The following is an 11104-nucleotide window of genomic DNA, read 5'->3' on the forward strand; positions in this document are numbered from 1 at the left end:
GATGTGACTGACTGCAAGTAGGGCCAATGACTGGAGATCTTTAAGTACCATTTAGCTGTGCAGAACAGGAGGAATTGTAAACAAAGAAAGTGAGATGCATAAAGCAGATAAATACAAACTGAAGGCAGAAATGCCTGGGTTCTATTCTGTTTATAGTTACCTTGTAGGACCAAGAAAGGAATTGATGAAAAACAAGTTTCTAAGCATATCACACAAATATATAGTCAAGAAGAAGTGTGGGATTTTCCAAGACAGAGTTGCTCTTAAGTCTTAATAACAGCATATGGGCTGGGAGATGGATGACTCAGTGTGTAAAGGAGCTTGTCCTGCGAGCATGAGGACCTGAGTTCAAATCCCCAAAACCTGTGTAAAAGACAGACGCCTCGCTTGAACACCCATAATCCTAGCATTCTTAAGTAGAGATGGGAGGTAGTGATAGAGGAATTCCTGGCAGGTCTCGGGCCAACTCACTTGGCATGCACAGCAGTGAACAACAGAGACTCTGCTGTTTTTTTTTATTAGTAATTCTTTGGGAATTTCACATCATGCATCCCACTTTCATTCACCTCCCAGCTCCTCAATATACACCTCTCATCACTGCAGCATGCCCCCAGCCCCTGAAAATTAATTAAAAACAAAACAAAATCCCCACCTGCTCCTCTGTCTCTCCAACACCTCCTCCTTCATCCTAGGCATCAGGAGCTGCAGTGCGTTACTCAGTACACCCTTCTGTCCAATCAGCCCCACCCTTAAATGCTTAAATGAGTCTTTGATCAGGTTCAAGGCCTCTGGTACGCCATCATCACTGGTCCTCACCCAAGCTCCTCTCAGACTGCTGTTGTCCCAGTCAAGCAGGGCCTGTGGGTATTGACCACAGGACCAGTCCCTTCATGCACTCCAGGAGGTCATAGATGGGGCAGATGTTAGGGTGGATCAATCCAAGGCCCAGGGTGTGGTTCTGGCTAGTAGCTGAGCTGGTGGTCTGGGTTACTGGGACTAGCCCCCTCCTGTGAGGGAAAGAGCCAGCTCTCCTAGGCTCATGTCATCAAGACCAGCTCTGCCACACCCATGGTGAGGGGTAGGGCCATCCAGAGACACTGCTTTATATAAGGTGGAAAGTGAGGATGGATGTCTAAGGTTGTCCTCCACATGTGTACTATGGCATGTGTGTGCTTGAATTCACAATACACACACATGAATGTACACACCCACCGACCACTACACACACACACACATACACACACACACAATCTCACACAGATACACATAAACACACACACACACACACACACAGCGTATATGACTGACTGTGATGGTATATCCTTTAATCCCAGCCAATGCAGGAGGATCTCTGTGAGAGACCAGCCCATCCTACATAAGTGTGTTCCAGGACAGTCAGGGCTATATAATAGAAGGACCCTGTCTCAAAACAAAACAAAACAAAAACCAAAAATGATAAATATAAATTGTTTTGATATATTTATTGTTTTGAAGCAGAGTTACAGTTTATTAAGTGATTTTAATATAGATTCTAAATGCTAAGGTAAAGAGAAAGATGCAAGAAGGAAAGAAACCACATGTTGCAGGAAATCTGATCACACTGTGAGCCCCGATTGCATTGTTTACTGGAAAACCTGCTTCTAGCTATGGTGTGACTCAGCTTAATCCAAGAGCTTTCTGCTTGAATATTGTAAACAGGATTAAATATGTCAAACCTTAGGTCAAGAGGCAGAGCAAGCAACCAGCTGACAGGAAATGAACATGGGATTATTAAAAAACATAGAGAGTAAGGGGGAGTCAGGAGGATGAATAGGGAGACACACATGAAGTAGAAGGGAGGGGCATTGAGTTTGAGGAGACTTGTTTGAGACTGGAGGAGAGAAGAGAGGCTTCTGGGATATCGACTGAGGAGGAAGGTCAGCTGGATGCTTTTAGCCTCGTGAACCAGTAAGCATTTACCCCAGCAACTGGCTCCTGAATTTTATTGGTAAATTGAAGGATTGAGATTTTGTTAAAAACAGCAATCATATTGGAAAATGTAGGTGTTGGCTTCTCAGAGGAAAGTCACCTCAATGCACATATTTTTTAAAAGGATTTATTTAATAAAATATATATTTAAATATATATATTTAAAATAAATAAAAGATTGAATTTTATGTGTGTGAGTGTTTGTCTACATAAGTAACTGCACCACATGCAGGCAGTGCCCATGGAGGCCTGAAGAGGGCATCAGATTCTCTGGAACTGGAGTTACAGATGATAGTGAGTCACCATTTGGGTGCTGAGAAGTGAACCCCAGTCCTCAGGAACAGCAGCCAGTGCTCTTAACTGCTGAGCCATCTCTCCCACTGAGGGATTCAGTTTAAAGTATAACATGGCCAGTTTTTTATATAATCCTTCCAGAATTCTTGTGAAGTAGCATTTATTACCACATCTTGAAGGTGACTGTGTTAGCCAGCTTTTTGTCATCATAACAAAATATCTGAGATAATTATGAAGGAGGTTTTTATTCCTGTTCATTTTGCTTAATTGTTTTAGTCTCTGGTGAGGCATATGTTGTGGTGGGAACACAAAAGAGAGTAAGATCACTTACATCAAAAGCAGGGGTGGGAGTGGGACTGGGTAACTTGGAGTCTCATTGAGAAAGGTACATGGTATGTTTGATTCTTAGAATCCGTGTAAAGGAGGAAGGAGAGAACTGGTTCTACAGAGTTTTCCTCTGACCTCTAAACCTGCCCTATGACCCTCCCCACTAATGATAAAATAAACAAATGATACAACCTCAGGGAGGAGAGAGAGAGAGAGAGAGAGAGAGAGAGAGAGAGAGAGAAGGGCAGGGTCTCCCAGGTCTTCTGGGACACAGCTGTAATGACCTCAGCACCTCCTACTAGGCTCTCCCTTTTAAAGACTGTACCACCAGCACATAGCACTAGGCTGGGGATCAAGCCTGTAACACAGGTTCTTTGGGGGGACATTCATTATCCAAGCCAGAGCAGCGAGGAACCGATGCTGACAGAGGTTAACTAACTTGCCTGTTTTGTGGCAACACGGGGATTAGCTCCCAGAGTTTCCTGACTCAAAAGCCATGGCATTTAATCCCCAGGCTCTACAAATAACAACTGGTTATTTGTGTTAGCGACTAGGTCACAGTCCAGCAAGCAGCACTTAGAAGCCAGATTTGTAGATTTTCTTCATTTGCAAAGTACTGTCCCTGCTTGCTGCTCCACCCTGGACAGATACACGTTAACTGTTGGCTGTTGACTGCTACATATTTACTGTAAAATACTCTGAATTTAATCTTCTAAAAATTCTTGGGAGAAAAACCTGACTAGGCCACACTTTGTTTGAAGTGAGCTTTTATTAATCTTTTCTGTTTTATTACTACTACCACTACTATTATTATTATTATTATTATTTTTTGACAGAATCACATATAGACCAGGGTGGTTTTACTAACTGAACTACACTCCTTCTTCTTCTTTTATTCATTTTAAAACCAATTTTAACACCCAAACTCAATCTGTCGGCATGGTCCTCTCCATCACAAGGCTTCATAGGGATGCAAAGCATGAAAATTTAGATAACATATCTGAATTTACTGCTATCATTACATTTAGAGACACCCATGTGAAGAAAGTTAGAGAGCCCTGCCCTAGGCTACATTTCAGATACTTAGCTTCCTGTAGGTGGCTGGTACTCAGAAGAGGCAAAGTGATGTTTTACTCAGGGTGTTTATTCTAGTTTATAGCAGAGGACAGTAACAGAATAGCAAGTGTGGTGGTTTGACTGAGTTCAGGTGTTCTGACAGCATCTCCACCTTTACTGTGAGCAGATCTGCAAGAAGGAGGGCTCTCATTTCTTTTGGTTCTAGTCCAAGCCAAGATTCTGGCTTTTCCTTGCCCAGGTCCTTTGGGGCCTTAGCAGAGAAGGTTTGTAAACATAGCAAAACCACACCCAGCCCACCCTGACTCATGCTAGGGTATGGGATAAGGGGAGAGATGGACAACTTTAATGTCTTCTTGGTCATACATGAGCCAAGAACTGCTCCGTTACTTAAAGAAAGGGTGACCCTCATGACATAGCCTAAGCCATGTGGACCCCACTCCTTACCTCCATCATATAGTACAGATCATATATTAACTCAGTCTGCTTCATTGTGGATAAAGATATCCCTTAGATATCTTTAAGGGAAGACACCTCACTTTGTCTGGCAGGAATTGAAGTTCTTTGTAAATGGGACATGGTGGCATAATCTGTAATTCCAGAACTCAGAAGGCTGAATTCCACTTGAATCCAGAAGTTCAAGACCAGCCTGAACCCAGAAAGGGAAGGAAATGGAGAGAAAAGCCAGAAAGACAAGAAATGAGAGAGAAAAGAGGACCAGTTGTAGTGGATTATAATCCCAGCACTGAGGCAGGAGGATCAACAGTTTGAATCAGCTACTGAGACACTCGCCAAAATAAATGAATAAATAAAAATAAAGGAAAAGCAAGTAAATAATCTGCATCTAGATGCACTGAACTCAACAGTAACAAGAAGCAGATCTTGCTCCTTCAGTTCTAATAGGTCTATAGTATATTAAAACAGAACAGTTTACGTGAATGACATAACATCATATTCTAAAAAATTACTTGCCTATCTTTTTGAGTGTATATGATGAATATTAATCTTTATAATGTCAGCCATGTTTCCTGCCACTAGCCACCTGTAGGTCATTTGTATATTTTTTCCTTTCCTGATTTTTTTTTTTTTTGCCACAAACATGCAAGTAATTTATTATTTCAGAGGAAAATTCGTTACAGTCAAAGCTGATGTAAGAGTGTCATGTTAGTGGTACAATCCCATTTTCTTCTTTACAGTCTATATATTCAAAAAGAGAATTGTGTAAGTCAGAGCTAACGGAACCGACTTGGGCTCCTTCCTAACATACCCCCAACCCCTGTCCTTGTCAAGGTCTTGTTCAGAGACCTGGCCCTGTGCCTGGTCTGCACTTTGTCATGGTATTTGGGGTGGGGGTGGGGCTGCCCAGTGTTGTATTATAAATGATCCTCTGATTTGCCCAGCTGGCTGAGTACTGCCCATCTCCTCTGTCAGTCCAGGACAGTAAATCTTTCCTAACCAGTGTCTCCCGCCTGTCAACTGGGATGCCTGTGAATGCCATTGTATCTCTTTGCATTTCAGGCTTTTTTTCCTCCCCAAATACCCCAAAGGGCTTGTACACTGCTCTGCAATCTTGCTGCTAAACTACTTTGTGGAAAGGGACACTTGCTGTTTTTAGTTCTGCTGTCACTAATACAGAGAGATGTTTTTCAACTGTCCCGATGAAAGAGAACCTTTTGTTGTACTTTCCCTGATAACAACAATGCAGGCATAAAATTAACTTAGTTTTTTTGGGGGTCAGGGCAGTTGATCTCACCTCTAAATTGGTATAATGTAATATCTGATTAAAAAGAAAGAGCTAATTAATTTTGTGATAAAATATGCAAGTTTGAAGTCGCTAACCAGGAGTTGTAGTGTAAGGTCACCGTGATCCTTGCATCTTGTTACTGAGATCACACTCTTTTTTGCACTTCCAATTGCTTTGGATAGAGTTCAGGATCGCAGAAGCGATGTATTTTGTGTTTGGATAATCACAGTTTTAGCAAGGGCAATCCCTCATGTTTGTAGAGTGTATTCTCCACTCTGCTGCCAGCATTGCCTCACTAAGTTACTAAGACAAACTCTTAGCAGGTTACCAGCCTGCTTAGAAACCTTTGATGAGTCTCCATGGCTTGAGCGATGAAGACCAAATGCCTACGGTAGCATTTTAAGGACCTTCCCCTACTTAACCCAGCCTATGCTTCCTTTCCCTTCCTCCAACCCTGCTTTGACAGGCAGAGGCTATTTCTTGCCTTTGCCAGCTGATCTTCCAAGGTTGACCTCATGCACTCTGGGAGTTGACCAGGCCCTCCCTGGGCTGCACCTGCAGAGAGCATCACTCATATTCTTCTTTAGTCTGACCAACAGAATGTTTCAGTACTTTCCCTCCTTCTCTTTTATGCCTTCTAGGGAACTGGCTCCAAGACTAGCTGAGCATCAGGGTTTCCCATGTATTTTGATATAAACACAGTTCCTGAATCCCATGTCAGATCAGCAAAATCAGTCTCTGAGAGTAGGGCCCAAGAAATCTATGAATTTAAAACAGTTTTTTTTTTTTTGGCAACTGAGACTGTAGGCACAGGCATGCTTGGGATCCCTGCTCTAGGGTGAGCCAGGAATTTTCTATGGGCCCAGATTAGTGACAGACAGAAGGCAGAAGAATGGAGGAGATGAGAGCTCAGACACATCCAGGGTCCCCTCTGTACCAAGTCCTATGCTAGGAAACATTACACCTGTTGTAATGAGAGGCCCCTTGCGCCAACTACACCTGTTGTAATGAGAGGCCCCTTGCGCCAACGACAGGAAGGGTGGGCTGCTTGTTTGTCCTGGCAGCCCTGCTAGCTTATACCTGAAATAACCACACAGAAACTGTATTAATTAAAACACTGCTTGGCCATTAGCTCTAACTTCTTATTGGCTAACTCTCACATATTAGTTTAACCCATCTCCATTAATCTGTGTATCACCACGTGGCAGTGGCTAACTGGCGTCCATCTCTGGCAGAGGATCCATGGCTTCTCTCTGACTCTGCCCTTCTTACTCCCTTTTTTAAATATTTATTTATTTATTATGTATACAATATTCTGTCTGTGTGTATGCCTGCAGGCCAGAAGAGGGCACCAGACCTCATTACAGATGGTTGTGAGCCACCATGTGGTTGCTGGGAATTGAACTCAGGACCTTTGGAAGAGCAGGCAATGCTCTTAACCTCTGAGCCATCTCTCCAGCCCCCAGCATTCAGTTCTGTTTTCTCCTCCTACCTAAGTTCTGCCCTATCAACTAGGCCAAGGCAGTTTCTTTCTTCATTAACCAATGTAAGCAACACACAAACAGAAGGAACTCCTACACCATACACCTGATAATCTATCCAGCCACCTGGAAAGGCACAGTGGTAAAGTGTTGCTACACCAGGAAACCAACGCCCAGGAAGCTAGGCACTGTACACACCATATAACTTCACTGGTTAGTAACTTTGGTTGTTAATAAAACCAGTTCAACAGCTTTTAGAATTCATATTCTCTTTATTTAGCCCATGTTATATAAGTGTTGCTTAAGATAAATGAACACCTATAATTTTAGATGTTTCATGTCTCATGGCTTCTAACCCATCTGTGAGACCACACATTCTCTTCGCTCATGTCCTCTATCGTGGTGACCACAGAAGTTACAGAAACTCATCTCCAAACCATCTTCAGTCATCTCTCAAATCCATTTTCCCAGCTGCAGCCAAATGATCATTTTAAATTGAAAAACTGCCAAAGCTACTTTGCTCACAGTTCATTTTGCAACATAAAAGATTTTCACTTTCATATAGACAGGCTGTGGCAAATCTGTATACACAAGAAAAGGAGAAAGGAGACAAAGATTTTGTGATCAATTTCTGGAGAGGTGGGGAAGCCAGATCCCATCAAGGTCATTGCCTCAAGCAAGCTCAGAGGAAGCATTTAAATTTCAAAACGAGGGCAGAGTGCTGAACCAGCTTATACTACGTGGGTCTCTGAAACCTGGGGAAGGGTGCTAATTCAAAGAGTTTTTCGCATTAAACAATCCAAACATTCCACCTCTGCAGCCACCCTGTCCTCTGTGTGGAGCGTGTCGAGCTGAATAACAGTTCCCATTAGCACAGGGTGGGGTTTACATGTGTGTCCTTTCTCAAATGGGAGAGCAAATAGGGGAAGTTCTGCTTAGTAAGTCAGTCTAACTCGGTAGAAGTCTTTTTCCTCCTAGGAAAGGATGCCCTTGATGGTTTGCTAGAAACACTCAGTTCTCGGGGTTAGCCTGCTTTCCCTCCTCATCAGGGTTGTCCAGCATTCTCAGCCTCTTCTCCAGCCTCTGCTTCCATTCTTCTCGAAGCCTGAGGAGGAGACACCACAATGCAGTTGGTTAGTGCATTTGTTTCCATGCCTGCTGGTCCACTGATTCATAAAAATTGTCCAAAGAAGCCCATGACTGTTGTGAATGAGTAAAGAACAGAAAGAAAATAGAAAAATGCAGCTCACTGCGCCCCCGTCTGCTCTCTATGTGCTACAATACAGTTCGCAAGATTCGGGCAAGGGGCTGGAGGTTGAAATACACAAACATACAGAGACAGACAGACACACGGACGTCTAATCACTGGAACAAAGCTCTCTATTTCATAGCACCATGGAGGCTTAAATATCCAGTAGTCAAGTGGGCTAACAGGTGAGAACCCCATCCTCTGATCCTCAAGGCACAGCTTTTAGTAACTCTAATCAGAAGGGAAGAACAGCTGAAGGCCAGGACTCCAATTGGTCCCAACAGAAAAACAAGTGAAGACTACAAACAGGTAGTCTTCCATCAAATTTAATTTAGCCTTCTCAAATTACTATTGGACTTAATGAAATTCCAGTCAAAATCCCAGTAAAAAAAAAAAAATTTTTTTTTTTTTGAGTCATCAACAAGTTGACCGTGAAAGAGCTGGTGAATGTATGTAGCCCTTGTGTACTGGGATTATAATTGTGAAGAGCTGAAGAGGGATTTTACTTTATTCTTATTTTTATTTATTTATTTTTGAGACAGGCTCTATGTAATGTTGGGGACTGTGGACCCCAGACCCTGAATTTCCTGTGACCCCCTGCCTGCCAGAGTAAACAACTTGTTTTCCTGTGCTTGCTGCTCTGAGCACAAGACCCTCATGAGTTCCTGATGTCCGAGGAGTGGTTTCTGGTAGGCTTGCAGCTGAGAGTTAGGGCATGGCCATTAGTTAAGGAGACTCTATATAAGCTGCCCCGGAACACAATAAAGAGGGCATTCAAGGCATTCTTGGGGCAATCTTGTCAGCCATGTCTCTCTCTCTCTCTCTCTCCCTCTGTTTCAATCTCCAGGCCCTTGCCTGACTTGCCAATTGTACTGTAGCATGTAGAGAGGTGTTGAGCTACAATATAGCTTAGGCTGACCTTGAACTCTTTTTTTTTTTTTTTCCGAGACAAGGTTTTCGAGACAAGGTAGCTTTTGGTTCCTGTCCTGGAACTAGCTCTTGTAGACCAGGCTGGCCTTGAACTCACAGAGATCCGCCTGCTTCTGCCTCCGAGTGCTGGGATTAAAGGCGTGCGCCACCATTGCCCAACTTTGACCTTGAACTCTTAAGGTAGCTGAGAATGATCTTGAGTTTCTAATCCTTCTACCTCTACATCCTAACTTCCAGGATTATGGCTTGTATCAACACACCCATCTCTTGAGTAAACAATTATAGGAAACAGAATCTTTTCAATTCAAATTATTATTATTGTGTATGTGTGCCTGTGTGTATGCATGTTGTGTACATGTGGGTGTGTGTGTCATGTCATGACAGGTATGTGAAGGTCAGAGGAAAACTTTGTGGAGTCAGGCCCCTCCTTCACCTTTATGTTGGTTATGGGATTCAAACACAGGCCTTCAGGCTTATGTGGCAAGTGCCTTCACATGCTGAGTCATCTGGACAACCTGAAACTTGATTCTGTCTGTGTTGAAGAAAGTATTGTTGTCTGTAAGCTACTGGTTCTCAGTAGGGACCACTTTGCCCTCCAGGCACCTTTACCACAGTGTGGAATGGGAATCCTGCTGACAGCCAAAGTTTTGAGGCAAGAAATACTACTGTACTTGTTCCAAACAGCAAGAAAGCCCTCCACTGTAAGCAGCTCTCTGGGCTGAAACCGCTGTGCTGACAGCTGAGTGAGAACCAGGCTATAGATACACCCGAGAAACCCTGTGAAGACTGGCAATATTGAATGAGTAGTTCTATTAATCTTGGTTTCTGACTTTCTGTATTTTATGTTCTGACTTCTTTTAAAAATGTCCTGACTGGAGAAAGACTGCTCTTCCCAGGACTAATTCCTCACCCTCTGTTATAAGATAGGGTCTCATGTAGCCTAAGCGGATGACTTTGACCTTCTGAACCTTCTGCTTTAACCTGTCCAGGGCTGGGATTACAGATGTTTGCATCACACCTTCTTTGGTGCTGGGATCTGACCCAGGGCTTTGTACATTCTAGGTAAAGAACTGAGTTACATTCTCATCCCAGTAAAAGGTTCAGCCAATCTCCAAACCATCTCCACCAAAGTCTGTAGCTTCAACTTTTTCCATATTAAGCTTCCACACCAGCCACTGTGTTCCCCTTTGGAAAGCATCCCAGAGTCAGTACTGGTGTCTAGCCAGTCAGAAGCCCACTGGGATTGCTCAAACTAGTCAACCCTTAACTGTCTTCTCTTTCCTGCTTTGCCATGGAGATCCACCAAAAGGTGTGGCTTACACTTCCTTCCTGGCTGCTATGTTCTGATTAAAACCTGCTCCTTCTTTGATGTACTGAGCAATTTGTGGCGACACCTCTCTGGGACTTGTGAGTTTAATATACTTCTTTTCCTCCAGATCTTGTTCTTGCTTCCTTCCTCTGTAATATAGAATCCACCACCCACCTTCTTATCCTAGTGAGTGATGAAAAAGAACTGGGCCCCTCTATACATTTGGTTTATTCCCAAAGAATCCAGGACAGAAAAGCAACCCACATACTTTCTCAGAGCGCTTCTCTCCTGACGATCTTCTTCAAGTTCTCGGTAGCAAGTCTGCTTGCTAATTTCCTTTTCCCAGAAGCTTTTGAGCTCATCGCAGGTCTCACAGCAGAAGACTTCCCTGCGCATGTACTGGCTGTTCATCCCTGCAACATGAAAGATAGAGCATAGCCCAGCAAGTAGTGACACCTTGATCTGGGGATGCGCCTGAGGAGCTTAAATTGACACTTTTCCCGTCATCACACGCTCATGGAATGACTCAGTTTTTGGATTTGCAGATGAAGATAATCATGATGATGCAAAAAGTATTCTGAAAATAGTTTATTTATTTTTTTATATTTATTTATTTATTATGTATACAATATTCTGTCTGTGTGTATGCCTGCAGGCCAGAAGAGGGCACCAGACCTCATTACAGATGGTTGTGAGCCACCATGTGGTTGCTGGGAATTGAACTCAGG

The 11104-nt window shown here is 43.2% G+C and overlaps 1 protein-coding gene across 1 annotated transcript; it reads right to left on the reverse strand.

Moving 5' to 3' along the window:
- Window positions 1-7899: 7899 nt before the first annotated feature.
- LOC121443332 (protein FAM240B-like) lies at window positions 7900-10787 on the reverse strand. The gene is made up of 2 exons (XM_041645050.1): window positions 10645-10787; window positions 7900-7993 (listed from the first exon to the last, which is right to left on the reverse strand). Exons 1-2 carry the CDS (start codon window positions 10785-10787, stop codon window positions 7900-7902), a joined length of 237 nt encoding a protein of 78 aa, XP_041500984.1.
- Window positions 10788-11104: the final 317 nt, after the last annotated feature.

Source organism: Microtus oregoni, unplaced genomic scaffold (genome assembly GCF_018167655.1).
Source record: "Microtus oregoni isolate MIOR12 unplaced genomic scaffold, Mior012 000105F_ref0000443, whole genome shotgun sequence".
Taxonomy (NCBI): Eukaryota; Metazoa; Chordata; class Mammalia; order Rodentia; family Cricetidae; genus Microtus; species Microtus oregoni.

Coding starts and splice junctions, on each gene's coding strand:
- LOC121443332 (XM_041645050.1), bottom strand. CDS start 10,787: ATGAACAGCCAGTACATGCGCAGGGAAGTCTTCTGCTGTGAGACCTGC. Junction 7,994..10,644: donor GAGAGAAGCGCTCTGAGAAA/GTATGTGGGTTG, acceptor TCTCCTCCTCAG/GCTTCGAGAAGAATGGAAGC.